At 39.3% G+C, this 18538-nt stretch overlaps 1 protein-coding gene across 4 annotated transcripts in view; it reads right to left on the reverse strand.

Moving 5' to 3' along the window:
* Positions 1–218: 218 nt before the first annotated feature.
* Positions 219–18538, reverse strand: part of LOC131952564 (centrosomal protein of 83 kDa) — a 27398-nt gene continuing 9078 nt past the window's right edge. For 3 of the 4 annotated variants that reach the window (XM_059315286.1, XM_059315287.1, XM_059315288.1), the window contains exons 7-14: positions 7146–7344; positions 6744–6846; positions 6472–6627; positions 6208–6343; positions 5731–5748; positions 4293–4363; positions 1447–1546; positions 219–371 (exon numbers count right to left, since the gene is read on the reverse strand). In XM_059315286.1, coding sequence (XP_059171269.1) covers positions 223–371; positions 1447–1546; positions 4293–4363; positions 5731–5748; positions 6208–6343; positions 6472–6627; positions 6744–6846; positions 7146–7344 — 932 coding nt within the window. In that variant the 3' untranslated portion in view covers positions 219–222. The remainder of the gene's footprint in view (positions 372–1446; positions 1547–4292; positions 4364–5730; positions 5749–6207; positions 6344–6471; positions 6628–6743; positions 6847–7145; positions 7345–18538) is intronic. The other variant, XM_059315289.1, reaches the window with a different exon arrangement.

Genomic DNA, 18538 nt, shown 5'->3' on the forward strand with positions numbered 1-18538 from the left:
AACAATTGAGATATGAAACTAAAATTTTCCTTGCTAAAAAGTCAGCAGCAGTTATATTCTACTGCCTATAGCATCTGAGTTGTGTGTGTTTGTGTAGGTACTTTGTTAATCTGTTTTGTATGGGTATATATATATATATATATATATATATATATATATATATATATATATATATATATATATATATATATATATATATATATATATATATAATATAAATCGTTATCCTTCTTGCAGTCGACTTCTTTTTGTTCTTCTTTCTCTAAGCTTCTCTTGAAGCCCTTGTTCGATTCTAGCCTTGTTTGATTCTTGAGCTTTTTCAATTTGAGCCATTTCTTGTTCATGCTGCTTTTTCAGTTGTTCTATATTGCCTATAACATTATAGAAAATAATACTGTAATTCATATCTAATACCCCATAGTAATATACTCACCAGTGGCGTAGGCAGGGGGGGGTTAGGGGGGTCATAACCCCCCCATAGACCCCTCGGTATATATAAAAAGTATGAGGGGGGGTGCAAATCGAAGTTTGAGGGGGGGGGGTGCAAATCGAAAGTTTGAGGGGGGGGGGGGTGCAAATCGAAAGTTTGAGGGGGGGGGTGCAAATCGAAAGTTTGAGGGGGGGGGGGGGGGGTGCAAATCGAAAGTTTGAGGGGGGGGGGGGGTGCAAATCGAAAGTTTGTCCCCGGGTAAAAATTGGAACCCCCCCCTTGAGACGATCCTGGCTACGCCACTGATACTCACCAAGAAACAAAGATATTACAAGTTCAAGAAAAAAAATAGGTGTTAAAATATTGTTGAAAAAACAAATTAATGTTAATAAATATTTTTAAAAAAAAAACCCACTTAAACTTAATAAGACGAAATCATGCTCGTCATTTTATTTTTCACTCAAATGTGTAATTTTATCATTGTTTGAAAGCCTCAACAACACTAAATGCATTTAATTATTGTAATGTGTTTTTATATTTTTTGTTCCAAATTTATGTTGAATCTACATAAATACTGTCTTCTGGTTCTAAAAAATATTTGAATTGAATTATTTTCACTAAATGGAACCAATTTGGAGAGGGTAGATGGGTGGAGTTAGATTGGAAGGGGTGGTCCCCGTTGAAAGAAAAAATCAAATTAAAAAAACAAACTAAGTTGCAAAGGGTAGGAAAGGGAGGCTCCACAATGTATTGATCAATTTGATAATTCTCTAAAATATCTACAAGTGCTGTTTACTTCATCCATTCACCTCTGGGGCTCAACAACCTATGGATGTTTGTTTTTTTCCTGCTTTACCACCATTTACAAGTGGATATTAGTGAACTTTCTTTATACTAACAAGATGACTAGGATCTGGTGAAGACGCTACACTTCCATCACAAACTAAACAGAAGATATGGTTTCATACGCCCACCTGCTCCCCAAACTCACACATACACCAATGGTTTGCACTTACCAAAGAGATCTTCCTGTGTAGGAGGTGGTGCTAATTCATGTAGAGGCAAAGGGGTTGCCGCTGGAAGGTTACTACTCTCTTTTAAGTTGAGTTTCTCAACCTGCCAAAAAGTTTTTATAAACAGTTAAGCTTCATTCAGAATATTATTGTATATAATATGTTACAGTCAAAGCCCGAAGTGTGGCCAAAGCACGCATTGGCTGGCCAATGTGCGCATTGGCCGGTTCTCTTAACCAAAGCTTGAAGAACTTAGCACTAAGAGCGTATTTCGTACATTGGCTGGCCAATGCGTGCACTGGCCGGGACGTACTGGCTAATGTCCTATCTAGACTAAGTTGTGATCTCGTTTTCATTATTCTAGGTGTGGTTTCATTGTGAGTAACGTATTGTTTGGCTCTTATTTGTATAGCATTCTATATGCAATGCGACATGGACCAAAAGGGCCGTCAGACCAAGAGACGGACATACCAGATGGCTGCCAAAATATTTCTGAACTAAAGAACATGAGGCAAGAACTTAAAACAGTTCATGGAGAATCAAATCATAACCAAATCCAAGGTTCAGTAGAACGTGCAGACCAAAATGTTCAATACATAATGATGACATGGATGCAGACAAATGAATCAGCTCATTCGGCAAATTCATTCAATTTATGAAAAACATTTCTTTTCATCAAGGAATTCAACAATCGCCATACGAAGACTTGTTTGGATGCAAAGCAAAAGTGAGATTTAGCACTTCAAATCTGCCAAGTGAGGCTCTCGATCATTTAGTTACTTAGGAAGATCTTGAGAACATTGAACAAGAAATGGTGGTTGCCATAAATGCAACGACATCCTCAGCTAGCACATCTGCTGCCGTGGCGGAACGTCCAGACCAGTTGCGTGACAATAATATGGCCAACAGATTATGTGTAGTTTATGAAAAATATTTTAGTGCAGCCCATTCTTGTGGATCCTGTGGCAACGATGTCCAGAGGCATAGCGTCCCTTCCCGGCGCCCGAGGACAGACTTTCAATTGGGCGCCCCCTCGGGAACAACCTTTCAATTTGCACCCCTCCCCTCCCCCCCCCCGCCTCAAACTATCAATTAGTTTTTCCAACCCATTTTGGCGCCCCCTAAGGTCGGCGCCCAGGGACATATGTACCCCCCCCCCCCCCCGCCCTTAAAAAATATTCTTAACCCTTAAATGCATACCGGTACAAATCTGCAACATACCAGTTACCTTCCCATAAAATATTAGCCTAAACATGTTTTATTCTGTGCATCACGTTGTTTGACTGCTACAATGTTAACCTACAGCTTGCGCATGTCTAAGTGACCTAGATTTGTTTTATCGCCAAGCCGATCTCAAATTTGTGCATGATCACAAGGTTTTTTATATCAGCATTTTTGGTTGGCGTGTCAGAGTTCATCAAAGTCAAATAAACTGGTTTTGGAATTTCAAAAAATATGTTTCTGACAACCTAAGGTATGTATTACATATTGTAAACCCTAGATATCCTGGACCAGTGTAAACCCTAGATATTCTGGACCAGTGTGGACCCTAGATATCCTGTACCAGTGTGGACCCTGGATCTCCTGGACCAGTATGGACTCTAGATATCCTGGACCAGTGTAAACCCTAGATATCCTGGACCAGTGTGGACCCTAGATACCCTGGATCTGTGTGGACCCTAGATATCCTGGACCAGTGTAAACCCTAGATATTCTGGACCAGTGTGGACCCTAGATATCCTGTACCAGTGTGGACCCTAGATATCCTGGACCAGTGTAAACCCTAGATATTCTGGACCAGTGTGGACCCTAGATATCCTGTACCAGTGTGGACCCTGGATCTCCTGGACCAGTATGGACTCTAGATATCCTGGACCAGTGTAAACCCTAGATACCCTGGACCAGTGTGGACCCTAGATACCCTGGATCTGTGTGGACCCTAGATATCCTGGACCAGTGTAAACCCTAGATATCCTGGACCAGTGTGGACCCTAGATATTCTGGACCAGTGTGGACCCTAGATATCCTGGATCTGTGTGGACCCTAGATATCCTGGACCAGTGTGGACCCTAGATATCCTGGACCAGTGTAAACCCTAGATATCCTGGACCAGTGTGGACCCTAGATATCCTGTACCAGTGTGGACCCTGGATCTCCTGGACCAGTGTGGACCCTAGATATCCTGGACCAGTTTTGACCCTGGATCTACAAGACCAGTGTGGACCCTGGATCTCCTGGACCAGTGTGGACCCTGGATATCCTTGACCAGTGTGGACCCTGCATCTCATGGACCAGTGTGGACCCTGGATAAGTGTGGACCCTGGATCTCCTGGACCAGTGTGGACCCTGGATCTCCTGGACCAGTGTGGACACTAAGTCTCGTTGAATAGTGCAATGACAGGTGCAAATTCACATCAAGCTCAAACAGTTTGCCACAAGTGCAACATATATCTTTGATGTAACAAGATCAACAACTGTCTTAAAAAGTATTACCTTACTACATAATGTTGCAGACATGCAACATTTCGGATTTTAATTAAAGAACATGTTTGAACTAAAAACATTTTTTTACTTGACTATACTCTTCATATACCCACCAAAACAATATAAAAATATTTTTTTCAATCATTATTAAAAAGTCATGCATTTAAGGGTTAAAGTATTGCATCAGCCCACAGCAATGCGCAGGGACGGGATCCCCAGTGTATATAGTACGTATATATATATATATATATATATATATATATATATATATATATATATATATATAATATATATACATATACATATATATACATATACATATATATATAAAACAACATTCTAGACAAGTGGTGAAAAAGTTTTACCCCGCCTTCTGGCTTGGAGATAGTCACATGTTCATGTTGTAATATATCTTGTTCAAACTCTTCATGTGTATCTGTAAAACAACTCAATTAAGTATCACAACTTTACAATGAACTGCTTACCTGAATTCAGATTAAAATAAATAAAACTCTTTATATAAGTATTACAAAATTATGTAAGCAGTATAGAAAAATGGTATATTATCTTTAGTATTAACATAAATTCTTATTACATTGCTAATAACCTTAGAAATTTGTTTAAAAAAATTAAAGCAAACTGTAAAAAAAAATCTGACATACACTAAGCAGAAAACTTATGTTCTCCGTTATTTTTAAAACTTTGACATCAAAAACAATTTTACTGCCTATAGGATAGCATGGTCAAATGGAGAGCATTTAGCTACTAGCTCAGAGGTCTCAAATTTGGATTTCGATCAGACTTTTAATTGTAGTACATCCCAGTGTGCAACCAGCTCTGATATGTACCTGACATGAAACATGAACTCCACTTCCCCTGCCCAATGTACTGACAGGTCTAAAGAGGAACTTTACTTTATTTCATACTACTTAAGTAGCCTACATTCAATAAGCTGAGGTTTTTTCCTTTATATAAAGGTACTGGAAGCTTATTTTACAAAAGCATAGACCTTTGGAGATATAAAAATTACTCTATCAAATTGTCTAGATTTTTAATATTGATTCTAAGCAATTTTGAATATAAGCCTTTTACTAAATTAAAATTAGATATTCTTGTATTTGTCATTCGAGATCTACCACTGTGCCAAATTTCTGCTCAATCAGACAATTGAAATTAATATTCCAAGATTTGGGGGCTAAACAAACATATATAATGAATGTAATAAAAGCCTTTAAAAATTTAAAAAGGACTGCAGTTACAAATTCATAATAGATAGCCAATTTTGTGCTATTGGCAAGCAAAGAGTGGAGCTTCACATAACTTTAATGTAGGCAAGGATAAGATGCTATCCAATAAAGGGTAATAGCATTAAGACAATCCTATTTCCCTTTTTAAAATACAGCTGTATTGCACTGTCCTTATTTCCTATTGCTGGAAACAAGTATTTTTCTTTTTTACTATAAATGTGCATAAGAAAGCTGGATCAACCAGCGCACAAAGCTCATTTAATTTAATCACTTGTTTACCCAATTTGGACCCTCTTAATCATATAATTTGCTGAAAACATACTTTACTCATAAAGCATACTAAACAATACCACTGGTTTAAACACATATTTAAGAACTGTTAATTGTAGAAAACCATTATGTTTAATAAACACATCAACCTGCTATAATAAAAACATTGCCAACACATTTAAAACAATACCATGATATTAATGATAACATTTAAAGTTATTATTTGCAAGTTTAAAAAAAGAAAATATCCATACAAATTTTAAAAGTAAAAGATAATTTGACTTACAACGTACTTCAGCAGCAGCTTAAAATTTTTAAAGGAATTAAACTTCATATTACAAGAGAGTTTACCACTTTTTCAATTAAATATAATTGCAGTGTTATCCAAGTTGTAATTACAATAAATAACATCTTTTAATAGCTATGAACTTCTATCAAACTACATGGACTACCCTGGATTATGTATTTAACAAGAATCTCTGTGCTTAAGTGTGTTTTAAAGATCTGAGTTCTGTCAGTTGCTTTTAGTTTTTAAAAATAGATATGGAATAGGTCTACGTTCATTCATAACTATACATGTATTGATGACTAAGTCTTTCTGTCTCATCATTATCTGTCTATCAAACTCGAAGCACCTTGTACATAAATGCATACACAACGGCCTATATGTAAATATACATATAAGGTTATACACATATATAATAGGCCAGCATATTAACATGTAAGAGGAATATTCAAATTTAATTCGCACTGCAGTACCTACCTTTGTCCAAGATTTTAAAGTCACCACCAATTTTTTCCTTCATCAACCGCAGTCTTTCCTTCCTAAGTTCATTTTCTTTGGGTGAAAGGTCAGCTTTTGCTTTTAGAAAGTCTTTCTCTATAATATTTTCAATAACCTGAAGTGAAATATAAGCCAAATCTAAAATAGAATTTTTAATCTGGTTAACATTCAGTGATATGTGTTTAGGTTATATCAATACTAATAAACTAATGTAATTATAAAATATGTCAAATAACTTTTTACATTTTCAAACCATTGTAACAGTGCTGCACAACGTCTATGTGTGACACTAAAGCATTGTAAAGCATGTTGATGCCTTTCTTCAGTCTGCATGTCAAAATATATATTTGTACATGCTCTGTCAAGTGTTAAAATTTCCTCAGGCTCGCAATAAGGAAACTAGGAAAGAAAAGTATAGTTGTGTATTTTAAAAGGTTGGAACTTAATGTTAATGGATATTATTAGTTTTACTTACAGCGGTATAATAATATTTAGGAAAGAATATATGAACAAACCTGAATATTATTAAGATACCATTTTGCACTCATGATGTTTTGTCTGGCAGCTATAAGATAGCTTCTTGTCTCTGTTGCCAACTGATATTTTACTTGGTTATTTCTATAGCATAGATAAACCATTTTGTTACTTTAAAGTAGCTATTAAATTTTTATAAGCTGTTTGTATAATGTGGTTAGAAAAGTAAAATGAAGTTAACTCATTAATTAAAGAATAAATTATTAGTAGATCTGAGTTTTGGTTACCTTTCATCTTCAATAGTTAGGCATGCCATATTTTATGGTCTATTGTTTTAAAAAGGAGATTTAAAACATTGAGTGTAAATGAAAGCAACTAATTTAATTAAATCAACTACTAACAAAGAAGCTGTAGAATATATTTAAAACATTATTTAATCTTACTGTTGTGGTACTTGTCCCAAATCCTGCCAACGTTTCACAGCATATGCAAGCTGTGCAGTAGCATGTTGAAGCAAAAGTCTTCCATTAGTCCATTTAAACTTAGCAACTCCAATTCTTTCTTTTGTGTCCAAAAGTTGTTCAACTTCCTCCTCTAATTTATTTTCAAGATCAGATCCATACTGACCTTTGAAGATGTCATCTATTTCAAACAAAATGTAGTGAATGTAAATGATAAATATATATAATTTAAAAAAAAAATCATATTAGGTAACTCTATTACATTTAAAAGCATGTACAGACTCATTAAAAAAAAAAATTTAGTGTACCCATTTGAAAGCTTTGGAATAGCATGTAAACATAGAGAGCAACGCTTAAAGCAATCAATCTGTTTTGGAGCCTATTTTATATTATCTCACAAACCACCATCATCAGTTTCAGTTCCTCTTGATGAGGTAATGGCCACCTAACACCTCTTTCTTTCTCCTCTATAAATGGTGTAAGTCATAAGGTCTCACACTTTCTTTCAACCTGCCTTAAAGGTTCCATTTTAGCTCAAACTTAAAGAATTTTGGCTGATAATTAACATGAATAATGTTCATCCAGGCCAATTTCCCACTGATTCCTACAACAGCAGGATATTGCAAGGACCTGGTCACATATTTTCTGTTACAACAAGACACCTAAAAACATTTTGTGAAGGAATTATTGTACAACTCTGGGCTTCTTATTCGTCATCTTGGTTATTACAGCTCTCTGTAGAATTTGTTGATAAGAGTACTTAAATACCCATTCAAAACTCCTTTGCAATATAGCCGTTTTGCAGCTTGATTTTGATTAGTAAAATTGTTAGATTTTCTACAATAAAAATATCTTGCAAATACCTACTACTAAAATAGTTAATTTGATTATTTAGGCAAAAAAACATTTTTGTTAGAAAAAAATTACACTGTCACAAAATGCAAACTTTTTTTACAATAATAATTAAGTAATACAATATTTTTTTTAAAAAGCAGCCGAAAAATTGGAATGATCCAGGAATAAATGGTTTATCTGCAGAAGCACTGAGAGCAGAATAGAAAAAAAGCACTGCACTACTACACAAACTCTTCAAGAAAATGTGGAAGATGAACAAAAACCATAGGAGTGGAAAGAGGGACTGCCCATAAAACTTCCAAAGAAAGGCGATCTTAGCGCATGCTCTAACTATAGAAGGATAACGCTTTTGTCCATCCCAGGCAGAATATTATTAAACAGGATGGAGGAAATGTAGACCACCAACTTTGAGATCAACAGGTGGGCTTTAGGAAGGAAAGATCATGCATAGACCAAATTGCTACCCTGAGCATCATCATTGAACAGACCCAAGAGAGGAGCTCATCTCTCTACATTAATTTCATAGATTACGAGAAGGCTTTTGATAGCCTGGATAGACAGTCAATGTGGAAATTTTTAAGGCACTATGGGGTGCTACAGAAAATAGTCAACATAATTATGTCCTCATATGAAGGTTTAAGATGTAGAGTAGTGCATGGCCAACAGACTACAAAGGCCTTTCCTGAACAGACCAGAGTAAGGCAGGGCTGCCTACTTTCACCATTCCTGCTCCTGCTTGCCATTGACTGAATTATGAAAATGTCCAGAGAAAAAAGGCAAAACCATATACAGTGGACAATATGGAACCAACTGGATGACTTGGACTTCTTTCTCACACACAACAACAATTGCAAGATAAAACCAACAGTGTTGCTAATTTTTACATGCCTGGGCTTGAACATCCACAGAGGGAAAAGTAAAGTTCTTAAAGACAATGCATCAAGCAGCACCCCTGTAAGATTTGCAGAAGAAGCCCTAGAAGAAGGGGATAGATTCACCTACCTTGGAAGTATTGTTGATAAGCAGAGCAGGACAGATGCAGACAAAAAAAATAATGATGGGCGTGGCAAGAGCAGTAAAACCTGTTTTATTCTATGGAGCTGAGACATTGAGAATGACTGTCACAAATAAGAAGAAAATACAATATATATATATATATATATATATATATATATATATATATATATATATATATATACATATATACTAGGCATACTGCCTAGCTTCGCTTAGGTTTTAAAAAGATGGTTGAGAATTTAAATGATTAATTAATTGGTGATTGGCTGTTATGTGGAGTGCTTAGGGCCTAAGTTTAAACAGTCTGAGTTTAAATTTATTTTAAAAATTTCAGTACAATACATAACTTAATTTACAGCAACATATCTATTTAAACAAATGCTATACATTGTAATTTTGTTTTTTCTTTAAAATAGTATAAAAATTATTTTAAAATTTTTACTTTAAAAAGTTACCTCCCATTTACATAGACAAAATGACGTAGTATTTGTTTACTTTTTCACAAACAATTGTTTATATAAGAAAATATGGCTTATGGACAAATCTAACGACCCTAAGGCGTTTTTCCGACGGGATAAAAAATTTTTGTTACCCTTCAGGGTCATTCTAGGACCTCATGAAATATTAAGGGGAATCGTTAGTCAATTAATTCATACGAGCCGACCCGCGGCATATCATACGCCGCTATTTAGTTGCTTTATTTTCTACTTTTCAGTAATTCATAGTTTGTGAATTCGACAGTACCAATGCTGCCACTGAAAATATTTGCTTTAAAACACTATCAGTAGGTCGTTAAGAACGATACTATGCCCGCCCTCCTTTCCCCCAACCCCTACCCTACACCCCCCCCCCATGAAAGCAGCCTCCTCTTAGTTACCTCCCCTAAGTTTAAAATCGTTTCAAACTAAATTATCTGCACCTAATAGCCGTCACTAAACCAGGCTCTACGATTAATGTAAACATTAGCGTGAACCACAGCTCACCTGACCATGTAAGGGTGGGAAGGTAGGGAGCGCGCTTACAGCTTGTTTTCTAGCGTCTCCCAGAAGAGAATTATATATATAGATATATCTAGTCATCTATAGAGTTGCACGCAAAATTAGTCAGATATACAGACGATAAGTACCCTGAAATTTGTGTTGTAATTGCCCTCTGTTTTTCACATAAAATACAAGGATTATATAGGGAAATACAACTGGTCAGTTTTGACCAATTTCTAGTTTTTTCCCAGATATGGCGAGTTTTTTCTGACACCCCTTGGCGTTCTTCTACCATCTCACAAAATATCAAGGGGTGGGTCGTTCAGCAAGTTTTTTTCGTGATATAGCTCATATAAGGCGCCGGTCAGTAGAGGTCGGTCAGTAGAGGTAGGTCAGTTTTGACCCACTCGGTAGACTTTTCGGCCAACCGGCACCACTCGTGTTATATTGCCCCAAGGCAGAATCCTGCCAAATTTGAAGCGCCTGCGGGAACGGGAAGTGCCCTGTCAGGCACCCGAGCCCTTTACATTTTATATATATATATATATATATATATATATATATATATATATATATATATATATATATATATATATATATATATATATATATATATATATATATCAATGTGTGTGTGTCTGTCTCTCTCTCTCTCTCTCTGTGTCTGCCTGTCTGTCTTTTATGAATTACTACACCTTTCAATTGATCGCCATGAAACTTTTTAAAGTTGTCGAGAATAGTCATGGGAAGGTTTCTGTGAAAAAAAATTCAAATTCGCATGGGTGGCGCCTTCCCAGGGGCGGCGCCCTGGCAAGGTGACAGGACAAATGATCTAAAAGTCAAATGATCTAAAGGACAAATGATCTCACGGACCAAAGATACCAGGACAAAATATATTAGGTCAAATGATATCATGGACAAATGATCTCAGACAAAATATCTCGGACAAAATATCTCACAGCTAAATTGTAATAGTATATACGATAATTTTAGTTGATTTGAACTTTTTTTTTATTGACAGTCAATATGGTTTTGTTTACATGTGCTGTTTTAGTCTGCTGTGGTATGTTCTCAGTCTGAAGATAATGTGTTGTTGTTTGCGTGTCAGTTTGTTAAATCCGATGTCTTTTTGTAGTGTGGGTGTGTGTCAGATTTTTTTGATGTCTTTTGGATGTAGCGAGATTTCTGGTTGTTTTTTCTTTCCCACAGCTGGTCTGCAATCTCATTTCCTTGTATTTGGGAGTGGCCCAGGATCCACTGCAGCACAATCATTCTGCAGGTAATTTTTTAGCCTTTCAAGGGCTGTCCTGAGTGATTGAGTATAGGATTCTGGACGGTGGGGAGAGGTTTTGAATGTTTTCTATTTCATATTTCTTTTTTAAATTTTTGGCATCTTGATAAAACTTGTTCTTTGAAGTCTGATGAGCTGGGCTTCTGTAGTTTTTGCTTTACATCTATGCAGTGCCTCCAGCTTTGTGTATTGGGTGAAGATTTTTGATTCTCTTCTTTTTCTATTGAGCTTAGAGCAGCTGTTTCTTCCATGGCTTTTATCGGCATTGTTTTCATAGCTCCTGTCATTATTCTCAATTCAATGTTCCGAAATTTGTCAATTTTGCTAATATTTGTTTTAGCTGCTGAGTCCCAAGCTGAAGCACTATATTCTAATGTAGGTCTCAATAGCTGGTGTAGGTTTTTTCAGGATTTGATGATTTGCTCCCCAGTCTGTGCCTGCCAGTTTCCTCATTACTGCAAGTCTTTTGATTCCTTTACTTTGGGTGTTTTGGGTTTGCTTTCTCCAGGTGAGTCGAGTATCAAAGTGATTCCTAGGTATTCCCCAGTTTTTGGCACATTTGCTGAAATTGTCAAGTGTTTCATGGAGCCGAAATTTTGAAGTACCAATCTATTCTTCAGTGCTGATAAATGAAAGGTCATCTGCAAACATGCTACTTTTGATTCTCTTGAGATATTTTCATTTAAGTCATTTATGTTGATAAGGAAAAGAGTAGAAAACAAGACTATAGTTACAGTATGGCTTCTATTTCCTTGCATGGAGACTGATGCTTTTCGGTTGTAAGGTATCCTTTAAATCCAATTTAGCATGTTATGAGATACCTGATAAACCTTGCTCCCAGACCTTGCCGAAAGCCCTTCTTATATATTACGTCTGACTTTCGCTAGTAATTTATAAACGCATGTCTCAGAAAGATCATTCGAATACGCTGGCCTAAAACTATTAGCAATGGGGTACTATGGCAACGGACAATCTTACTGAAAGATAAAAAAGAGATCCTCCAGAGAAAATGGAAATGGATTGGCCACACACTCAGGAAGCCTGTATCCAGCACAACAAGACAGGTATTCATCCACGGGACAAAAGGAAAAGAGGCATACCAAGAAAGATCTGGAGATGGTTCCTTGGATAAGACCAGAGGCGTAGTGAGGGAAGGGCCGCCCTGGGAGCCAACATTAGGGGGGTGCCAAACCGGATAGAAATGTATAGTAAAAGCTTATTATAAACAGTTTTACTGAATTATTCAGTCTAGGTTAAGAAAATAGACTACTACATGGCTTTACTGACTTAACTTACTTAACTGCTTTCTAAGTCAAATATGTGACACCGAAATAAAAAGAGAAAGGAGCTAGTAAAAACTCCTCGACCATTCTAAATTGGGGGAGGGGGAAGGGCGTTATCTAAATAAAACAAATATGTATGCATAATTAGGAGGGGGGGGGGGCGCAAAACTGATAGTTTGTCCTGGGCGCCGGAATGGGTCTCTATGCCTCTGAATAAGACACCAAGAAGATTTGATACACCTGGGGACAGTTACAGAGACGACTAGCCCAAGACAGAGACGCATAGAAAGCTCTTAATATTCCATAAACATTTTTGTTAATACATAACAATGATTAAAAATAAAACGATTTACATAGTTTATATATATATATATATATATATATATATATATATATATATATATATATATATATATATATATATATATATATATATATATATGTAACTAGGGGAAGTTACCAGACATAAGAAAGCGGTACAGCGCTGTCAACTTTGACACGACTGATGTAATAACACAGGTGGTGGCTGATAACGATCAGAAAGCCAAGGCGTAGTATCTCGGGAAGCGATACGAAAGACGGTCTGTCAACTTTGATGTGACAGGATGCAGATGGCTTATTAAATCGGACTGTACAACAGAAGCGGCGTAATGCAACGATTACGATTACGAGTATGATAGGACCGAATATGATTACGGATATGAAAGGGGATATAAGGAAGGCGACGGCTGGTTCTCTCTCTCTCGCTCGCTTTCGATCAGTGAGTCAGTGTGGCAGTATCAAGTTGGTTATTGAACGGGTTAGCCGTATTGTGTTAAGAAGGACGTTAGACATGTGTATTCAGTTAGATGACGCCTAGTGAGGACTGTTGGGGGTCCGTTGATTCAGACTATTATTGTGAAACATCTCTCTTGATTCTTTATATTATTGTGAAGCATTCTTTGATTCATGTAATAAAAGGATCTATAATGAACCTGCATCTTCGAGTATCTATGCTGTGGTCAATGTTGTGTGGAATGAGTGGTTAGACTCGGGAAGGTCACATTTGGCGTTGTCGGCAGGGTAGCCAGAGACTCGTTACATTTGGCGCTGCGATCAGGATGAATTCAACGAGACTTGCCGCGTTAGGCACCCATAGTCAACCTAGTTCATAACTGTGTTTAGTGTGTGTGTGAATTCGGACATTCAGGAACAGTGAAAATTGAGGAACGAGGAAAAAATTTTTCATACACACACGGTAAGAAAGAACTCTTTTTTTTACTAAAGGAATAAAATGTCTACTCTGGACGAGAAGCAGACCCATATTGTGGTCCTGCCCAGAGAGTCCCACATTAACAAATTTTACGGGGACGGTGATCCAACTTTAACCAACAGGTTCAGTGAAGAGGTCAAAGCGGCCTGGGCCTCGAGAAACATGTCACCAGAGGAAAGATTAAGACTGCTGATGGGCAGTATAGGAGAGACGGTTAGGGCAGAGGTCAAATGCCACGATAAAACCGTCCAATCAGATCCAGATAAGGTGCTGGATCTAATTATGGAGACCTTTGGGAAGAGACGGTCGGGATCGCAACTGCTATCGGGGTTCGTAGGCTTAAAGCAGAGAATGGCGGAGAGTGTGATGGAGTATTCACACCGAATAAACAGGGCCTTTGATTCGGTAAAGGGCAAAACACCTGACATTGATGCACGCCTACTGAGGGACCATTTCATCGAGGGGCTAGCAACCCCGATCTTAAGGAGAGAGTTGAAAGAGGAGGTCCACAAAGACCCGCAGTTGACCTTCCTTCAGGTCAGGAACTCAGCGATCCGCAGGTCCGAGGATGAGGACCAATCGAACTGTTCGGTGGACAAAGTCTCGGTGCCGGAACAGAAACAATCCCCACCCACGGGGACCGGCACGGTGGAAACCATGATGGCTCAACTGTTGGCCCACCTGGATAAGGTTGACCAACGATTGGAGAGGCTGGAAAGCAGGTCAACAGCTGAGAATCAGGAAAAGAACGGGCCAAAACAGAGACAGGTTGGACGGCCGCGACCCGCCGGTCCATCACTCCGGTGGACGGCTGACGGTCGACCAATTTGCTTGTCCTGTTCACAACCCGGACATATGGCACGGTACTGCCAGGGAAACGGTCGTCCTCTGTAAGGCAGGGCCAGGCTACAGAGGGGCGAGGTTATGGCCCAAGAAGCAAAATGATGGGAGTCTGTCCCGAAATGGTGATTACGATTGGGGACATCGCGGTGAAGGCAATTGTGGATACAGGCTCCCAGGTGACGACAATCACGGAAAATTTTTACACCAAATGGATGAAAGGAAAAGACCATAGGTTGAGGTCTGACACATGCATGCGCCTGACGGCAGCTAATGGACTAACCATTCCATACTGTGGTTATTTTCTGGCGGATGTCGTGGTGGCGGGACATAGGTTGAAGCAGGTTGGGGTGTTCGTTACGAAACACAACCTAGAGACAAATGTGTCAAATATACCTTGCCTGTTGGGCATGAATATTCTTGGCCAGTTGCCAGAATTTCTTACAAATATTGTCGGATCGACCACACCAGGTCGGGGATCCAAGTTGGCCAGGTTTGCCAAGACCAGAGGAAGGATATCAGTCCCGGCAAACACGGTCAAGGCAATCACATTACAAATTGGTGATAGAAGCGTGAATGGTGATGTGATGATAGAACCATGTGGCGCCGCACTGAGGGCAGGCGTCGTGTTACTGCGGACATACACATCAGCGGAAAATGGACTAGTTCAAGGATTAGTGGCAAATGTTTTGGATGAGGAAATTTTTATACCGCCTAATACTCTGGTAGGAGTACCACAGAACGTCGAGGTACAAAGGTCGGCACAGTGCATCGAACTGAGCAATACCAGCAGTAATGAAGTAACAGTTAGGTCGGTCAATGTGACGGCCGAGGTGAAGAAAGAGGATGGCCGATCATATACATTCCCGGAAACTGAGGACCCAAAACTAAATGAATTGTTGAATAAGTACAGGGATATATTTGCCTCGTACGAGGGTGATTTGGGTTACACGGAAGTAATAAAACACCAGATACCCTTACTACAAGACAAGCCGGTGGCGCAACCTTATCGAAGATTACCACCAAGTCACTACTCTGCGGTGAAAGCACACCTGAACGATCTACTAAAAAAGGGAATTATTACAACCAGCACGAGCCCGTATGCGGCACCGATAGTAGTGGTAAAAAAGAAGTCAGGGGAGATAAGACTGTGTTGTGATTACCGGAAATTGAACAATATCACAAGAAGGGATGCATTCCCCTTGCCTCGTATTGATGAATGTCTTGATGCGTTGGAGGGAGCAAGATTTTTTTCTACCTTCGATTTGGCTAGTGGCTACCACCAAGTGGCCATGCACCCCAACGATCAACATAAAACTGCATTTATTTCTCCACTGGGACTGTACGAGTGGACCCGTATGCCGTTTGGTCTAACTAATGCACCTGCTACATTCCAGCGAGTAATGCAGAGTGCTATGAGTGACTTTCTATTTCAAATAATGTTGGTGTACTTGGATGATATACTAGTTTACTCAAAAACTTGGGAGGACCATCTAGAAAGATTAGAACAAGTGTTTCTCCGTCTTAGGGAGATAGGAGTAAAGCTGAACCCAGACAAATGCTGCTTCGGTCTGAAATCGGTACATTTTTTGGGTTACGTGATTTCGTCGGATGGCATCGCCACTGACCCAGATAAAATTGCAGCTGTTAAAGAATGGAAACAGCCAACAACTACAGTAGAGGTCAGATCATTCTTGGGCTTTGCTTCCTATTATAGAAAATTTGTGCCTGGTTTTGCAAAAATTGCCGCACCATTGCATGACTTGGTAAACAAAATGACAAAGAAACACAGTAAGGAGAAAAAGAAAGGTAAAACACAACGGATAGGTGAATTATGGACTGATGAATGCCTGAACTCGTTTAAGCTATTGAAAAAGGCTTTGACAGAGGCGCCGATATTAGGATACGCAGACTTTGACAAACCATTTCGGCTAGAAATTGACGCCAGCTCTAAAGGTCTGGGAGCTGTGCTATCACAACAACAAAAGCAAGGCTTCAGGGTTATTGCTTATGCCAGTCGAGCTCTGAAGGAATCAGAGAAGAACATGACAAATTACAGCGCCATGAAACTAGAACTTTTGACATTAAAATGGGCTGTGACTGAAAAATTCAGGGACTATCTATTAGGTGCTAAATGTGTGGTATACACTGACAATAACCCCTTGAGTCACCTAAAGACAGCAAAGTTGGGATCCATCGAACAGCGATGGGCAGCAGAATTGGCACTCTTTGACCTAGAGATAAAATATCGCCCGGGGCGGTCCAATGGCAATGCGGACGCCTTATCAAGGAATCCTTACGAGAGACCGGGCGATGAGGAAGAAACGCTGACAGGAATATGTGAGGTCAGAGCGTCAACAGATATCCCTCACGGGGTGCAAGTGAGGCAGAACGGACAGACCGGGGTGGAGCACATTTCCACAGAGCCCGGACATATGGACATTGGTAATTTTAATTGCCTTAATCACAAAGAGATAAGAGATGCCCAGAGAACGGATAGTGGCTTACAGCCGCTGTTGAAACACGTCCAGGAACAAAAATTCCCAGGAAGAAGGGAAAGAGAACAATTTGGTCGAGAAACAAAGAAAATACTGAGTCAGTGGGACCGTCTCAGTATACAGGATGGTGTTCTCATGCGGAGAATTTATGACCAAATTGATGGGACAATACACCAGGTGGTGGTGCCTGGACAATTACGAGAAGAAGTGCTAAGGTTGGCACATGACAGGGCAGGACACCAGGGTCAGGACAGGACGCACAAAATATTACGACAGAGGTGTTACTGGCCCAATATGGAAATGGAGGTCAAACGCCATTGTGAGGCTTGTGTGAGGTGTCAGCATGCGAAAATGCCAGTTGTCAAAATGAGACAGCCATCAGGACACCTACTAGCGACAAAACCACTAGAGATTGTGGCTATGGACTTTACGTCGTTGGAGCAATCATCGGATGGGACGGAACATGTGTTGGTAATGACTGATGTATTCACCAAATGGACTGTGGCGGTGCCCACACGAGATCAGACTGCCAAAACAGTGGCAAAGGTCTTAATAGAACATTGGTTCATCAAATATGGCATACCAAGACAATTACACTCTGACCAAGGAAGGGCCTTTGAGTCAGAAGTAATTAACCAACTGTGCAGCCACTACGGGATCAACAAATCTAGAACAACCACATTTAATCCGAAAGGAAACGGACAGTGCGAGCGGTTCAACCGCAGCATGCATGATTTGCTGCGTACTCTAGAACCTGAACAGAAAAAACGTTGGCCTGATTTTCTCCCAGAGTTGGTATATCTATACAACTGCACACCCCATGCCACAACCGGCTTTTCGCCATACATGTTGCTGTTCGGACGGGAGGCTCGACTCCCCCTTGACTTGTTCCTAGGAAAAAAGGAGAGTATGACTGGCTCATACACTGCACTGGAATATGTGAATGAACATATGAGACGAATTAGAGAAATGTACAGGGTAGTACAGGAAAGACTAGAACATGAAGCACGGCGAAGGGAACCGCCGGTACAGACAAAGGACCCGCCACTCAAACTGAACGACAGGGTATTACTGCGTAGCCACCCGTTAGGCAGAAACAAAATCCACGACCTCTGGGGACAGGAGATATGGCAAGTCGTGGAGATGCCTAAAGTAGCAGGTGGCCCCTTTAAGATAAGACCCATCGATCACACCAAACCGGATCGGTGGGCGAATATTGCTCAATTAAAGAAATATTGTCATAGTCAAGAAGAGCAGTTACACACAAGGAAACCCAAGACAATTAGGGAACCGGAAACTATAACGGAAATTCACATACCCATCCCGGAACCATGTCACCATCAACAGCGCAACAGCGAC

This window comes from Physella acuta, unplaced genomic scaffold (assembly GCF_028476545.2).
Source record: "Physella acuta isolate Inbredline_101_S28 unplaced genomic scaffold, ASM2847654v3 ptg000877l, whole genome shotgun sequence".
Lineage (NCBI taxonomy): Eukaryota > Metazoa > Mollusca > Gastropoda > Physidae > Physella > Physella acuta.